General features: G+C 30.7%; 2 protein-coding genes across 2 annotated transcripts; one reads left to right on the top strand and one right to left on the bottom strand.

Annotated features, from left to right (window-relative positions):
* Positions 1–724: 724 nt before the first annotated feature.
* Positions 725–3,546, bottom strand: LOC108466309 (beta-glucosidase 44-like). Its single transcript, XM_017766639.2, has 10 exons — positions 3,301–3,546; positions 3,148–3,206; positions 2,950–3,025; positions 2,772–2,843; positions 2,537–2,624; positions 2,077–2,445; positions 1,743–1,960; positions 1,621–1,652; positions 1,242–1,344; positions 725–1,135 (listed from the first exon to the last, which is right to left on the bottom strand). The coding sequence occupies exons 1-10, from the start codon at positions 3,521–3,523 to the stop codon at positions 858–860; spliced, it is 1,518 nt and encodes a 505-aa protein (XP_017622128.1). The 5' UTR covers positions 3,524–3,546; the 3' UTR covers positions 725–857.
* An 11,107-nt stretch (positions 3,547–14,653) lies between these two features.
* Positions 14,654–16,946, top strand: LOC108466695 (ABC transporter G family member 20-like). The gene is given in 2 exon segments (XM_017767068.2): positions 14,654–15,220; positions 15,223–16,946. Coding segments are annotated over 2 exon segments (2,142 nt in total). The 5' UTR covers positions 14,654–14,718; the 3' UTR covers positions 16,863–16,946.
* Positions 16,947–17,661: the final 715 nt, after the last annotated feature.

Below are 17,661 nucleotides of genomic sequence, written 5' to 3'. Positions count from 1 at the left end.
CATCATTCACGCCACCACCATGAAAGAGTTAAGAAGTTTTGAAAGTTATTCAATTTAGTACTTTTCGACAAAATTCACCTTTTTCACCTAAATTTCAGAGGAATTTTCGTAGCCACCAAGATGAAAAAATACTGAGAAACGAAATAGAAGCTGGAGAAGAGAGAGAATTAAGTTATGATTTGAAATCAAAAAAGCAAGATAAGAACATCAAGATTAATTTCATCATTTTTTTAACTTAATCTTATAGGAAAAACATGAAAAAGATGTAGAAGTAGAGTTTTCTTACATAGAGCATTATGTTTTTAACATGTTCATGAAGTGAAAAAGGAGAGAAAGTGATAAAGATGTGATAGAAGGTGAAGGGAAACAAGAGACTTAGCACACTTAAAAAACAACATTTGAAAAACAACCACGGGTCGTGAGGAAGGACCATATGCAAGCCCAAATCTCAGCACACTTGTGCCACAACCACCGGGACACCTTATACTTAGAACAGAAAACAAAAGGAAGTTGAAATGCATTTAAAACATGTTTTTGAGTACTTTTCAAGTACTCGAAATGTTTTGATTGGGGGGAGAGTTAATCAAAATCGATATTTGTTTAACTTTACCATTTTGATTCACTATTTATTTTTAGTTTATAATTTTATGTCTATTAATACATAGACAACATATAAATTGATAAAAGATAAAATGTATGATTAAAAATTTGGCTCACAACATAGTTTTATTAAAAATTTCCTTACATGAATATTCTAGATAGAGATTATTCTAAATTACGAAAAAATTAAAATCAAAAGCATGATAGATAAAAAATCCTAAAACAACATTAACCCTAAAAGATAATCTTAATTAGTCCTAAGAATCCTTTTTTTCAAGCATTTGCTTGAACCAATACGCTGATAACTTGGGATATCTCTTGAGATCATTATGGTCAACGTAAACCAAACCAAATCTTGAAGTATAACCCAATAACCATTCAAAATTGTCAAGAATTGACCAAGCAAAATAGCCACTAACATTGGCTCCATCATCCATAGCTCTTTTCAATTCCTTCAAATAGTTTCTATAAAAGTTCACTCTATTGCTATCATATAACGATTCTGGAAATGTGAGATTGCCAGGATCGTCCATTCCTGCCATTAATTAGCAAAACAAAGTAAGATTTAAATATGGTTGCTTTAAATAAAAAAAAGGACAAACAAATAGATTATATTGGAGCTTAAAGATGTATTGTCTCACCGTTTTCGGAGAGAATTATATTAGGATTACCATAACGTTCTTTAACATATGTGACAACTTTGTACATACCCCATGGAACTTCATAAAGCCATTCTGAGTGGGCCTGCATTTCTTGTGCATTAGTATTAACACTTGTGCTAAAATTGACATGATTAACATAGTTAAGATTGAAAATGCCATCAATTTTTAATTTTGAGATAATATTAACTTCACCATTTTGCTTAAGAGTTTTATAATCAATTTTTTTTTGGATAAACCTCACAAAAGTATTTATAAGTTTGGAAAAGTTGATTGATATCGTAATTGACATAATGGCATTTATTGTTGTGTAAAAAACATTAATAGTTTGGAAGAGTTGATATAATTGCACAATGATTACCCGACGACCAATTGGCACTCCATTGCGTTCATCTGTTAATTGAAAACATAAACTAGTAAGTTCATATTATGGAAATAGAAAAAAAAAATTATATTGGTGTGAAAAAAAGGGTGATGAAATACAAGCAAACCCAGCGTTCCAATCCTGTTGATAACCAGTCACATTGGATGGAGGTCGATGTGGATCATATATGTAGTAAGAAGTATAATGGTTTAGACAAAGGACATCAAAGGAGTTTTTCACTTTCTCCACTTCGCTTTTGGTGAATTTTGGAAGTCTTTCTCCTACAATTTTTTGCATCGTCCTTGGATATTTTCCATAAACGAGAGGGTGCAAAAACCTACAAAATCAAATTCACAATAATTTGAAGACTATACTTAAATAACAATATGTTCAAAAACGTATAAACAAATAGATCGGATGACTAATTTGTCTATTATTTATCACAGATTTTACCATCCAATATGAAAGTCTCTTGCTCTTTGTGCAGCGTAGTTGTCAGCTTTAGATCTTGTTAGAGGTTCATACCAAACAAAATCCAAGAAAATACCAATTCTTCCATTTTGTTTATCCTGATATTTTTCACGATATCTTTTAACAGCTTCAGCATGACTTAAAATCAAATGATGTGCTGCAATATAAGGCTCCGTGGCAGAGTTTCCATCCGTGCAATTTCCAAATTGCTTCGAGCATCTATTAGGAGGGTTAATGCCATTGTCAAAACCAAGAGCAGCAACCACTCTTGGTTCATTGAATGTCATCCAAGTCTTTACTCTATCACCAAATGTCTTGAAACAAAACTCTGCATAATCAGCAAAATCCTGGCTACAAAATTCAAACCATAGTAAAATTAAGCAAAGGTTCTCAAATATTAGCTTCTTTTTCTTTGAAAAATATTGATTGTCTTTGAACTTACATTACTTGTCTATCCAGCAAACCTAGATATTTTTCTTGAAGTGCTAGTGGCAAATCGTAGTGATACAAATTTGCATGTGGAGTGATACCTGTGTTCATGCCACAAGTTATAGTTTACAAAGGCATAGCTATAATGCTATCGTCTATCATTTGTATGGTCCAAAATTTAAGTATTTTCTTTTTCTATTAAGCTATTGAAAGTCTTAGATTCTGCTATGCTCAACATGTATATATACCTTTTTCAAGCAAATAGTCAATCAATCTATTGTAGTAGTCAACTCCTTTCCAATTTACCTCTCCTGTCCCATCTACAAGAAAAATTATGATTTTTTCAACAATTAGCCTTGAAATGTATATGGTAAATATTTTGACTTAGTTGATTGTTAAAATAATTGAGATAAATTGTTTATATACTTGGAAAAATTCTCGACCATGAGATTGAAAATCGATAGGCATCAAAATTCAGCATCTGCATCAAATCAACATCTTCCTGCAAGCAAGAAGAATGATAATTGGTAGTGTTAAAATTGAGAACATGGGAGGTTTCGAACACTATAAGAAAGTGGCTTCTTTTCTTGCAACATATTGCAAACGAAAATGGAAAAAAGGTACCTTATAGTGATGATATTGATCAATAGAAACTTCACCAGAATCATTGTTTGCAATATGTCCTGTTTCAAGCCATATCACATCTTTTAACATTACAATAAGAAAAATTCCACAAATAAGAAAAAGAAAAGGAAAAGTGAATCGATTTTATTTAACCTGGAATTTTGACATATGCATCCCATATGCTAGGTCCTCTACCATCTTCGCTAGCCATTCCTTCTACTTGGTACGCTGATGCCGCTGTTCCAAATAAAAATCCCTCTGGAAAACTATCTCTACTCAAGCCTCCAGTATCAAAATGTTGTTGTTGTGCGTTGGAATTTTCCCATAAATTCGAGCTCAAAAAAGTGAAAGAAAGTAAAATTACTAACACCTCCATAGTGGTTGAGACTTGTTTTGTTAATGAATAAAAAAACATTGCACCCATCCCTATTTATAGGGGACAGCTGAAAATTTTGATATCAAATGATTTTTTTGTTAAGAAAATATATTTAAATAATATTTAAATCAGATAAAAATCAAATCTTTTATAGAATATTTTATTATATAAGAGAATCTATGAAATTTGAATAGAATGAAATAGTAAAATAAATTTTCTTAACTAACCATGTACATAGTCAAAAGGAAAAAATTGTCATACCTATAATTTATAAAAAAAAACATTTTAAATAAATAAAAATGAGAAAACAAATAATTCTTCTCTTTTAAGTTTAAGAAAATTTAAGAAAAATAAAAACAATCACATAATATTATCTCAAATGTATTTAATTAAATGTGGTATTTATGATATAATGATTTTTATTAAATTCATATAAGTTTTTTTGGTGGAATATAATTTTGATTGAATTGATATCTATGATATAAGTGTCACCAATTCAATTGGTGAATTTACAAAAATAGATATTATATAATTATTATAACATATAAAAGTGAAGGTATATTCATTTTATTATAACTTTTAAGGTTTTGCTTTTATTTTTTGTTCTTTGTTAATTTGAAAAATAAATTTAATATGTATTTGCATGTGTCACAAAACTTTAATATAAAAGTCTTAGCTAAGTTAAATGTCATAACGATCTGAGACTCACTTGGAATTATATATATAACTATAAAAGATGACATTCTTTAAAAGTTTCTTTGAGTCTCTAAAGAACATATATGTTAGAGTTGTGTGATTAGAATACCATTTGATCCAACCTGAAAAGTTTAAGGTGTAATTCACTTGTTAAAAAAATAAAATTAAGAAGTAAAATCAAGGATCTATGGGGTTAAGTTGGAGGCTCTAATTGAAAAAAAAAATTGATGGGACTTAGAGGATATTAGAGCCTAGATGACCATGAAGCTATATGTTTGTATGATACGGCTCAAAGTGGTATGGATTGTCTAGGGTGCTGTTGTCTTATATAGAGGGTGAAAGAAAGAAATGAACGACAATGTATTCAACGTAGATTAGTGGCTGATGATTTTTCTTTTAAATTGTGTATTCTGACCTGTATCGAGGTTATGGTTAAAAGAAACAAAATTTCTATGTTAGTATCTGTTGAAGACGACGCAATATAATGGCGTCAATGCAGTCAAGGAAATCTTCACCATTATGTAGTGGTGTTGCACTGACGAGCCTTGGTAGAATCAATATTTACCCTGTCTTGAGGTATAGACGTTTGAATGAGGTGCTTAAGGTTCATACTCCCCATTGAGGTACTAGTGTCTGATGGCTATATCAACCGAAGCTATTACCGAAAAAATAACCAACAGCCTAAATGGATATATAGACCATCAGCATATACTAATTTAACAATATACCAAAATGAGATTGTACCAAAAAAATACATGATGCCTATACCTATTTAGGATGGTCCAACATCCTGAACCAAACTATACTAGCATCCTATACCAAAATAGTTGGCTAAAAAATGAGTTCTTCAATGGCTATTACTTATGTGGAATGTTTGCTCTTCAGTCTTCAAATTGGTGGAGTCATCAAATCTATTTGGTTTCTTTACCTCTTGTAAGTTTTCCTATAGTTGGACGCAACTTTTCCTTTGTAGATATTTGGTTTTAGCTATTGTTTTAGGAAGCTGTGTTACCAAGCGAAAAACAAGTAGCCACATTTCCGTTTCTCCTGCTTACCAACCATCACCTGCCGTTATGTTCCGTGTTACTGGATCTGCTCTAGTCTTTATCTTCATCTTCTTCCAGTACATCTCGTTCACTTATTGGCAATGCTTCTTCTTTCCACCAAAGAACCCTTTATTCCCTTTCTTTTATCTACCACTGCTAAAGGGTTTTGGGGTTTGTTTCCCTTTTGCATGTTCTTCAATATAGCATCTTCATTTGATGTTTGTGAAGTAGTTTCTAGGTTGTGGGATTTCGCAGTTTGCATAATTAAGGAGGGGGTATTGGTGTGTAGCTGGTAATTGCATATCAATGTGAGAAGTGGGTGATTGAAAATCTGCCAACTTTATTTAGGTTTTGAATTGGTAGATGTCCCCCGTTAAGAAGGCTGTTGTATTTTGATTAATGAACTTCTAACCGAATTTGATAGCGTCATTCTTTCTTTTGCAATTTGAGAAGTTTATGATATGGCTGGAATTGATTGCACCAATATGCTTTAAGTGAAGCATCTGCTAAGGTGTAAACTAGACTTGATCTATCAATTTGCTTTGGGCATAGTGGAGTTTTTGCTTGGTGATGAAGCTATATGTTTGTATGATACGGCACGAAGCAATGTCCGTGAACTTCTATCCATTTTGCTCTTGATGTTATGACCAGGCTCTCCACAATATCTGCAATTCATCACTAAGCCTCTCCTACTCAACTGTCTAGGTTTAAGCTTTTGTGGTTCATCCTTAGCCATTCTCTTATTTTTCTTAGTCCCCTCAGGCATATTCCTCTCAATCGGAGGCAGCACAGGTTGGATCCCAGATTTCTTCCACTCATGTAAGCCATTGATAGCTTGCATTGGATACTCATATGCCTTTAAGTATGTCTCCTTGTGGTAGTACGTATATAGGTAGTCATCTGGCTCTTCATTGACGTGATATATGGCACAACATGCATGTGGACAGAGAATCCCAATCAGTTGCCAACTTTTGTCCATCAAGTCAAGTATGTATCATTCCCTCCCACTCTTGACTTTACAACCATGCTCTCTATTTCAAACCATTTGCCAATCAACATCTTTCTTCTTTGCAACATCAAATTTTAAACAATATTTTAATTTTTAAATATTATGTATTTTTTCTTTTTTGAAACTTTTATTGATTTTTAGAAAAAAAATTAAACTTTTTAATATTATATAATATTTGATTTTTTTTATTCAATCAATCCTAGTTTGAACCAATCGTAGTTTGAACCATGTCCTATATTAATGAAAATATTTAACATTTTATTGATTATTTTTATTTGCTCACTTTCGAAAAGTATAATGAGCAAATCACTTTTTTTTTCACGGAACAATTTGCCCATTCTAGAATTAAAAATGAGTGCATTAAAAAGAGTTTGAATTAATTATTTGAGCAAAATTTAACGTTCATATTTTGTATCCGGTTTAAAAAAATAGATGTAATCTTGATACTATATTTAAGTTTGATCAGAATCCGGCCCGATATGTAAAGTCAACCAAGTCAATCATCCATATGCATCAAGCTTATACATTACCTTGCAATGACTGCCGGCTGCCGGCCATGGCGTCAACTGTTAGTTGGGTAAGGTGTTGACTGACCAAAGCAGCTGAGATGATGAGTGGCTTGTTACAAATAGTAGTAAAATTTTTTATAAAAAATATCTAAAATCGATGGATGGATCAAGATAGATGTGTTCATAGGTTGGATTCAATCGTATTTTAAAATTTTTATAATTGTTAATTCAAGTTCAATTCAGGTTAGGCTTCAATATGTTCAAAAATTGAAATTCTTATTTATTAAAAATATATATTTGTATATTTTATTATTAAAACAAAATAACAAGTTGTATTGTTAATTAGTAACTCGGTTTGATCCCGATTATTTTTCAATTAAGAATAATCACGAATACAATACATATCATGTTTATTATATTATTTTTTATGTTTTTTTTAAAAATCTATAAACAATCATTAGAACTACTCATAGTCTCTCTCCAACCCATAAATAGAAGGATAATACGTTTCAACACACTCGAACCCACGTCCTCCTGTATTGATAATAATACCCATGCCAATTGAGGTAAGACTCAATCGACTTTTTTTTTATATTTTTTAAATGTACCATATCTATAACTTGTTTTAGTGTCGTTATTCAAAATAATTGGATCTTGATAAAAGTGATAGAATTATTTACTTGTATTGTTACAATAGTCATATGGCATATACAAATAATGAGAGGTTTAATTTCATTAATGTAGTTGTAATTAACACAATGACAATTCGAATAATAAATTCATGAGGTTTTGGCTCAATGAGAAAAATAGGTTTTAAAATTTTGAAATTTCGAGTTTGAATTTTACTTTATGGGCATTGTTACTAATACAAGAGAACGTGAGTTCGAGTGCGCTAAAGGGTATTATCCTTCTATTTATGAGTTGAGGAGGAGTTATGAGTAATTCTAGACATTGTGTCAAGAAGAATAAATATGATAAAAACCTATAACGAAATTATTAAAAATTAAGGAAAAAAGTGAACCAACTACAGCTATAGAATGTTAGAAGCAACAACATCTTTAAAGCAAAATGCACATTCAACCTCATTAAAGTGAAATTCACCACTACCATACCAAAACTATATTTTCTAATTAGGGTTGGCTTGTCCTTTTCAATTATCTTCTCCATAAGGTGTTTATTGAAGTAGTAAAGTAAAAGAGATCATAATTAGGGATGGTAGTGGTTGCCATAACATCAGTATTAATGCATTGGATTTCATCAAATTTTCATAATTAAACGTGTTTGAACGAGAATAGTATTAAGATAAGTGACTCACCCAGAAATTTTTATATTGTATATATTTGGAACAACCCAAGTCTGTGGTTTATTGGTGGAGTGTTTGAACGAGAATAGTATTAAGATAAGTGACTCACCCAGAAATTTTTATATTGCATATATTTGGAACAACCCAAGTCTGTGGTTTATTGGTTGAGTGTTTACTTTTAATAAAATAACTTAGATTGAATTATTGTTGTACTGAATTATTGTTGTACTCACAAATTTTAAGAATGGTAATGAATAAAATGGATTTGGAAATTTAATGATGTTTAACTCAATAAACCTCAATTTCAAGAAATCATATCTTCTACCAAGACATTCACTGAGGAAGCAGAAACACTTTTTAAAGACGCTATTCAGGACCAAGAACAATTATAAATAGAAAATTCTAACTTAATGGAATATAAAAAAATCGATTCAAAATTGCGTCCAATAGGATTTGAACCTATACCAAAGGTTTAGAAGACCTATGTCCTATCCATTAGACAATAGACGTTTTTCATTACGATTTTTTGACATTTTGACTTTTTTTCTCTTGTTCGGTTTAAATTTTATTTTTGTTTTGTGTGTGTATGAATTTCTATATTTTGAATTCAAAAAATTTTCAAATTTAAGTATTTTCATTAGATATTCATTATCTAAAACCGCTCTAATTTTGCAGATAATAGATTTGGATATTCATTATCCGAATCCATTTTATTTTTGCATATAATAAATATAAATTCGATATTCAAATTCATTATCTGTTTTATTCTTTGATTTTTTATTTTAATTTTATTTTGCATATTATAAATATAAATTCGATATTTAAATTCATTATCTGTTTTATTCTTTAATTTTTTATTTTAATTTGTATAAAAATTATTTTTAATATTTTCTATATATGTTTTATGGGTCCATAGTCGGGGTTTATAGTTGTACTTCTCAATAATGTGTCTCCAAGGGTCGAACATGTGTTAGCACTTGGGAGTTCAATGTGCCTTACTATTGCACGCAATTCTTGTTGGTAAATCTAATATATTTGAATATATTACGAATACTTTATTTAATTAAGATTTGAATAGTGGTAAGGTAGTGTTTGGAAAGTCATCTAGTAATTGGATTTGGATGTAATTGTTTGTAATTACACAAAGGTGACATGTTTGGGTAACTATTATAATTGGTGGGTCTCACGGAATTGAGTGTAATTGAAACACCCAAATGACACTTTCCAATTCTTAAGGGGTTGAGAATTGGAGTAATTACGAAGGTAATTACATCCAAATCCAATTTTAAATAACCATTTTGATACAAGTTATAAACATTAACATATATGAGTGTTTAGGATGGTTATGGCAAAAAATTCTTATATTATAAATCTTTAAAAATATTATAAAATAATTTTTATATTTTGTAAAGTTATAACAAAATTTATATTATTTAAATCCCAAAAAAATTCTGTTATGGCCAAAAAGTTTATTATAAAAAATAATTTACATGTTATAAAAGTGTTATAATATACTTATTTATAAAAAATAACTTTTTAAAGTTGTGACAAAATTATATTATTTATCAAAAGTGATATGAAAGTTTGGACAATTTATAAATTTTTTTAGAGGTTATATATTATAAATTTTATATTATTTTTACTTAATTTACGTATTATAAAAAAAGATATAATCTAGCCTAAGTCTTTCTCCAAATTAGTTTATATGAGTTTTTATAATTAAAGCTATATACTATTTGGTGTGAACCCAAATATTATAAGTTTCTTGTGCTATATCGTAGGGTGTGATACCATTTGAGAGAATGATGTCAGACACAAGATTGGATCGTATTAGCATGTTGCACATTTCATAACTTCAACCATAGGTGGAACTAATATGATCCATACTTCGTAGAGTACATGAACGAAAGAGATCTTGATTATAGTTTGAATGATACAGATTCAAATTCAGATGATGATCAACCCAGTCAATAACCAATAGATAATGATAAGGAACATAAGTTAAATACTAAAGAGGGAATAACCCAACAAATATGCACTAGAACAATTAAATTAAATTACATATGATGTTTATTTTTCTTATTATTTTTATTAGTACTCGTATTATCAACTATTTTTTTAGACTAACATGATACATGTGATGATTATAGAAATTATTTTATCATATTAATATTTTAAAAAATTATAAATTATGTAACTGTATAATTACAATTAGTACTACTAAACATGACAAATAGAATTGCAATGAAATTACACAATGCCAGCCAAACACATCTCAAAAATTACAATTCTTTATAATTACACGGTAGTATAATTACTACCCTAATAATTACATTTTCATTCAATTATTTTGTGCGGTACAAACAGTTCTATCTAAATTTAATTAATATCAACAATAAAGGAATTTAGATTTTAAAACATGAATTTAGATATTAGAGAAAAGGGATTTCTTGTGTTCATATTGAAAACCATTTCTAAATAAAGCTTTCTTTGACTAATTCAAGTAATTTTCCTTCTCACTTTTTCCTATCTTCTAAACCAAACCCTATTTCTCAATTAGGCATAACAGATGAACACACCCACACCAAACTTTAATATTCTTATACATCTTAATTGCATCAAACATCATTAAATTATACACTAAATTCTAATTTGATCTCTAATTTTAAAATATTCCCAATTGAGTCCTCAAATTAAAGTGACGAATATGACCAGAGTTTAAATGAATTTGAGTTAACCATTTACAAATATGAACACTTTAAATAAATTCTCATCTTTTGAATCAAATCAAGCCTAAGAAATATGTATAATTTTAATACCATATATAGATCGGATTTAAACCTAATTTAACACGGCACATGAACACTTCTAATATAAAAAAAAACAACTTTTTTCCCTAAGGGTATGTAAATTCAACCAAGTCAATGATCCATCTGCCCTGCCGGGGCCAAGCTTAACCCCTTCCATGCTTACCTTGCAATGCCATCAGCCGTTAGTTGGGTAAGGTGTTGACTGATCAAAGTAGCTGAGGTCAGCGCTTATTACAAACAGCAGTAAGTTCATAGCATCATCCATATGAACCAATATTTGAGCTATCTTAATGCATACTACAAAGTATTCCTTTAGTCAACTTTCCTTAATATTTTTTTCTAATATTTCTTTAAAAAAAATGGTTATCGACATTATCACACTTATACATAATTCAAGTTCAAGTACACGTATCAAAGTGCACTTAATTATCAAATTCAGGGTAAAAAATACTAACCCTACTATTGGGGATTGACTTGTATAAACAACGAAATAGAAAAGGTAGAGAATATCGAACACAAATTTTACGTGAAAAACTCCTTTGAAGTGGATAAAAACCACGGGCAAAAGAAGCTTCAATTTTTCACTAAATGAGTAAACAAATAAGAGTACAATGTGGAGAAAATAAATCTAAATGTACTAACCGTATAAACCCAAACTCCGAAAATAAAACCCTAACTCTTATAGAGTTCTCTCAAAAAGGGTACAAAATTATCTCAATAGTTATCATGAAAACTCTCAACAAAACTCATTTGCAACTACATCTTGTTGCCCCAAAAGAAAAGCACACCCCACACCTACCTTTAAAAGAAATTTCTAAAATGGCTAATTAAAATAAAAATCAAAATATAAGGTTTACAATTTGGATACAACAAAAGTGTAAGGGCTTATTTAACAAAACTAAGTTCAAGGGCCCTTTTAGTAGTTTAGCCAACTATATGTTTATATTGTTATAATAGTCATATAGCATATATTCATGCAGTTGTAATTAAGAGGAAGACAACTAAAATAATGAAAAAAAAGTTGAAAAAAAATTGAAACAACCACCATCATTAATCAAATGCAAATTGAGTCTCAATAAAGTAAAACTTAACCACCATTGTACCAAAACTACACTTCCTAATTGGGGATGGTTTGCAAATTTGAATTATCTATTGAAGTTGAAAAATAAAATCTCGTGTGATGGTATGATAGTTAGGACGTTCAACGTTCCAGGTATGGCTTAGATTCAAGTCGCGTTATTGTTAAGACTTTGCTCTCCTCTTATAATTCACTAAAAAAAAAACAAAAGAATTGGTAAATACAGATTTAAAGGATAGTGCAAATTTAAATATTTGATTTTTCTGTGTAAATTTAGATATTGTGGGTTTAAATAATATTGGTAAAAGACTTTTTAGTCCCTATGATATTGAGTAAATTAGTTCTTTTTTTAAAAAAAATAAAAGTAATTTAATCATTGTCAATTTCGAAAGTAAGCAATTAAGAAAAATTAATAACGGCATTAATGTTTTCCATCAATTGTATACAATTTTAATTGACATAATAACAAATTTAGTCCACAACATATGTGTAAATCTGTGAATGTTGAGGCTAAATTTGTTGAATTTTTTAGAGTCAAGACCATATTGACAAAATATATAAACATCGATGACTAATTTTTTTATTATACCAAACAAAACTATGTACAATTGATAAAAGACATTAATATCGTAATTAATTGTCCTTAACAGCTCACTTTTTAAATTGACAGGGATTAAATTACCCCGATTTTTTTTTGAAAAAGACTAATTTGCTTAATATTGAAATCGAGAGAGACTAAAGAAATCTTTTTAACAATAATAATCGAATTAAGATATTCTAATTATTAACTACATCAGATTAAACACTAAAAAATTAGCACTAACTACATTTTTATACCAAAATATATAGCAAAAAAAAAATGCAAACTATTAGACGCTTTTATCGCAGATGGCATGCCATTATTTGTGGGCTTAAATTCGCTGGAGCTAGTAATTTTGATAATTTTACTATTCAATGACTCTTACTATGCAAATTCTAAATTTAATAACTCTTTCAATTTCGACTATCCTTTAGACATTTATGACCTTTAATCATAATTTAAAATTCAAAATTATTAAATACCACTTTTAAAAAATTATTTTATGAACTAAATAAATAAATGTACAATATCAAATTTAACTCTCGATGTTTATAATTTTTTCTATTAAGTCTTTAATCTTAATTGAAAAAAAAATGTAGGACATTGTTCGCATCAATAAGAAAGCCAGCGAATTTTTGTGGACAAACTGGCTAAGAATGATGCGCTTAGTGAGACAATCTTGTCAGTTTATTGTATGTTACGCTCCATGTTGCTGTAATCGCATCTTTTCCTTAAAAAAAAAAGTGTTTATTTTTTTATTTAAAATTAAATTTGACTTTCAATCTTTTAAAAAGGATTAAATCATTTAAACGGCAATTCTGACGATGTTGGCATAACAATTAATGTGACAATCCACGTGTACTTTGTACTAATATAGCTAGGGGCAAAACCAAACAAAAATTTCGGGGGAAGGGAAAAATTAAATTGTAATTTTTACAATAAATAAAATAAAATTATACCATTTTAATAACCTATATCTTTATAATTTTTAAAGGATTAAATTATTTTTTATATTTTTAAAGGGCTAAAGTGTAATTTTATCTTTACTAATTTAAAATTTTAAAGGGCCCAAATAAAAAGTTTTTCATTTTAGGATGGTGCGGTCTCTTCCAGCCTCCTTTTCATCCCTAAACATAACATTATTTATCTTATATACCGCGTTCATGTTAACAAATAACTTAAAAGCTAAATTTGACTCTTAACCTTTTAAAATTGATTAAATTATTTTTTTTAAATGACGATTCTGACGATATTGACATTAATCAATGTAACAATCCACATGTACTTCATATTGACATAATATTATTTATGTTATTAAAAGTAACTTAAAAGCCGAGGACTAAACTAACTTAAAAAATGGAATGGAGTATATTTAAAATTGAAAGATTTGAAGGAATATAAATGAATGAATTACAACATCATTGTTATGAATAGTGGTGTTTTCGTGAAGAAAAGAAAAAGGTGTAAAAGCTAATAAATTAGGAGAATGTAGCTCAACCGATCTCTTTATTCTTTCCTCACTAATTAAATGATCTCAATGCCTTTACACGACACGCTTTACTTGTTGTTTGTTGAGACTTTTAATTAATACACATATATTAGTTGTTTGGCTTCTGGTTTTGGGTTGCTTTGTTTCTGTTAGTTTTCTTCTAAACAAACCCTAATTTATGTTAAAACATATCTAATTACACGAGAAAGATTTGTATGAAACAACGATACTTTCTATTTTCAATAGTATGATTTAATCGTTAAACTTTATGTTCTAATCACATAAATAACGCATATCAAGTTTTGAGTAAATTAAATGCTTAACAATTTACTTCAAAGAAAAATATTTAATACACCGTTACTAGAGTCTTTAACTCCACAAATAGAGTTAGATAATGATAAGTGTCTTATAAAATACGGTAAATATTAGAAAATTTATTGTAAATACAATCTATTAATCAGGGCCAAATTTAAATGTAAAATTACTAAGAAAGCCTTTAATTTTACAAAGAAAGATTAAGTAAATTAGTGTCACTTTTTACAAAATTTTGATGGAGGTGTGAGTGTATGTGTGTGTATATATATATAATTGATTGAAGGATGAAGACTTGGTAAATGGTGAAGGATATTGAGCAACTTTTCTTTCACCTACTATATACATTACGCCAGGGGTTAGATGTTAAAAAGTAACCAAATGAAGCTCCCACTTTTCAACAATAGTTCCCAACAAATGGAGCTCCAAAAACACCCCAAAAAATCTAATTCTACACTAGCTGAGCTTCTAATGCGTGTAGATGATGCCCATAGTGATGTTTCCGGCAACAATACTCCGACAGATAACCGAGTCGTCGATGTCGGTTTGGGTTCTACTTCACTACCATTGTCCAACCCTTTCGTTCTTTCTTTCACTAACTTGAGTTACAGTGTTAAAGTTCGAAAGAAATGGGGGAAGAAGGTTGAAAACAGTAAGGTCTTGTTGAATAATATCTCGGGGGAAGCTCGCGAAGGTGAAATAATGGCGGTTCTTGGTGCAAGTGGGTCGGGTAAATCCACATTGATTGATGCACTTGCGAACCGGATTTCGAAAGAGAGTTTAAAGGGTTCTATAACTTTGAATGGCGAGACATTGGAATCGAAGCTTTTAAGGGTGATTTCAGCTTATGTTATGCAAGATGATCTTCTTTTCCGATGCTTACCGTCGAGGAAACACTTATGTTCTCGGCGGAGTTCCGGTTACCTCGATCACTTTCGAAGAAGAAGAAGAAAGCTAGAGTCCAGGCATTGATTGATCAACTCGGGTTAAGAAAAGCGGCCCAAACGGTGATTGGTGATGAAGGGCATAGAGGGGTCTCCGGCGGTGAACGACGACGGGTTTCGATCGGGACCGACATAATCCATGACCCCATTGTCTTGTTTCTCGATGAACCAACTTCGGGTTTGGATTCAACCAGTGCTTTCATGGTGGTTAAGGTATTACAACGAATAGCTCAAAGTGGTAGCATTGTGATAATGTCGATTCATCAACCGAGTTATCGAATAATGAACTTACTGGATCGTCTGATTTTCCTTTCACGTGGAAACACAGTTTACAATGGTTCACCATCGAGTTTACCTCGTTTCTTCGCTGAGTTCGGTCATCCGATTCCTGAAAACGAGAACAAGACTGAGTTCGCTCTTGATTTGATTCGAGAACTCGAAGAAAACAGCCATGGTGGAACGAAAGCTTTAGTTGAATTCAACAAACAATGGCAAGCTAGAAGAAAACCCAGAACTATAATCACGAGAAAACCAAATTTTTCTCTCAAAGAAGCCATTATTGCAAGCATTTCAAGAGGAAAATTAGTTTCTGGTGCAACGAATGAATCCAGTTTACCAGATTTTGCAAACCCATTTTGGATTGAAATCATAGTGATTGCCAAAAGATCGATTACAAATTCAAAGAGAATGCCAGAATTGTTTGCAATTCGATTAGGTGCTGTTCTTATAACTGGGTTTATATTAGCCACCATGTTTTGGCAACTCGATGATTCACCAAAAGGGATTCAAGAACGATTGGGGTTCTTCGCTTTCGCCATGTCGACTACATTCTACACTTGTGCTGAAGCAATCCCAGTTTTTCTTCAAGAAAAATACATTTTCATGAGAGAAACAGCTTACAATGCTTATCGTCGATCATCATACGTTTTAGCTCAATCCTTAATTTCAATCCCATCTCTAATAATCCTCTCAATCACTTTCGCCGGAACAACTTTCTTCTCCGTTGGACTCGCCGGTGGTTCCGCCGGATTTTTCTTCTTTTTCTTAACAATCCTCGCTTCATTCTGGGCAGGTAGTTCATTCGTCACCTTCCTTTCCGGTATAGTCCCTCACGTGATGTTGGGTTTCACCATCGTCGTCGCCATTTTAGCTTATTTCCTCCTCTTCAGTGGCTTCTTCATATCAAAGAATCGAATCCCTTTATACTGGCTATGGTTCCATTACATCTCGTTGGTGAAATACCCATACGAAGGTGTTTTGAGGAATGAATTTGATGACCCAAACAATTGTTTCGTACGGGGAGTTCAAATGTTCGACGGTTCGCCGCTGGGGACGGCGTCGGAGGCGATGAAGTTGAAGTTGTTGGAAAGCATGAGTGGCGTTTTGGGTGTGAATATTAGTGGCTCGACTTGCGTGACCACGGGTAAAGATTTGTTGGTGCAACAGGGGATTAGTGATATAAGTAAATGGGATTGTTTGTGGATTATTGTTGGGTGGGGAATTTTTTTTAGGGTTTTGTTTTATTTCACCTTGTTATTGGGGAGTAAGAACAAGAGAAGGTAAATAATATATTGGTGAAGAAGAAGAAGAAGATGATGATTGTAGTAATTAAAAGATATACCAAATAGAATTATAGTAATTATAAAATGAATTTTTATTAATGGCTAAATTGTATTTAAGGTCACTAAATTATTAGTAATTTTATGTTTTAGTCACTCAACTTTAAAAAGTTACAAAATGGTCATTGAACTATTCGAAAGTTTTTATTTAAGTCTCCAAGTTGTTAGAATAGTTGTTATATGGCCTTCTTTGTTTGTATCGTCTGCACTAAACAAAAGCTCTCCTTTCTTTCTTTTCTACAATTCATTTTTTTTTCACGAAACATATTTGAACATTATGAATTTGTGAACCAAAATCTAAATAGTTTTTTCCTCTAGTTTCCGAAATTGATCGCCAGATCAATTGGGATCTAAAGTATGTTCTTTTAATATTTTTCAATGGGTAATAATGTACCGTACTAATTATTGATAGAGCTCAAACTCTACCAAGTGAGAGTCATGCATGTCCTCTTGGTAAGTGGCCAATGTGTCATATACTGTGGCTCGTACTCCCACTTTGTAAACATTACCTCAAGCTTGATCTCTTGCTAAAGTAAAAGAAAGCAAAATTCCGGTTCAATTGAGAATAATATCGACTTATTAAAAAAATTGTTGACATTAGATAAACGATACCTTAAAAATTTTCTCTCGAAAGTACACCTTCCTTTATCATATCTGAAAATGTATCAAAACCCATATTGAGAAAGAAATCTACGTAATATTTCTTTTGTGCTTCGATTCTCTATTACTTAATTAAAATTCAA

Source organism: Gossypium arboreum, chromosome 2, assembly GCF_025698485.1.
Source record: "Gossypium arboreum isolate Shixiya-1 chromosome 2, ASM2569848v2, whole genome shotgun sequence".
Lineage (NCBI taxonomy): Eukaryota > Viridiplantae > Streptophyta > Magnoliopsida > Malvales > Malvaceae > Gossypium > Gossypium arboreum.
The sequence above is the reverse complement of the archived record's forward strand: the minus strand, read 5'-3'. Positions and strand labels throughout refer to the sequence as shown.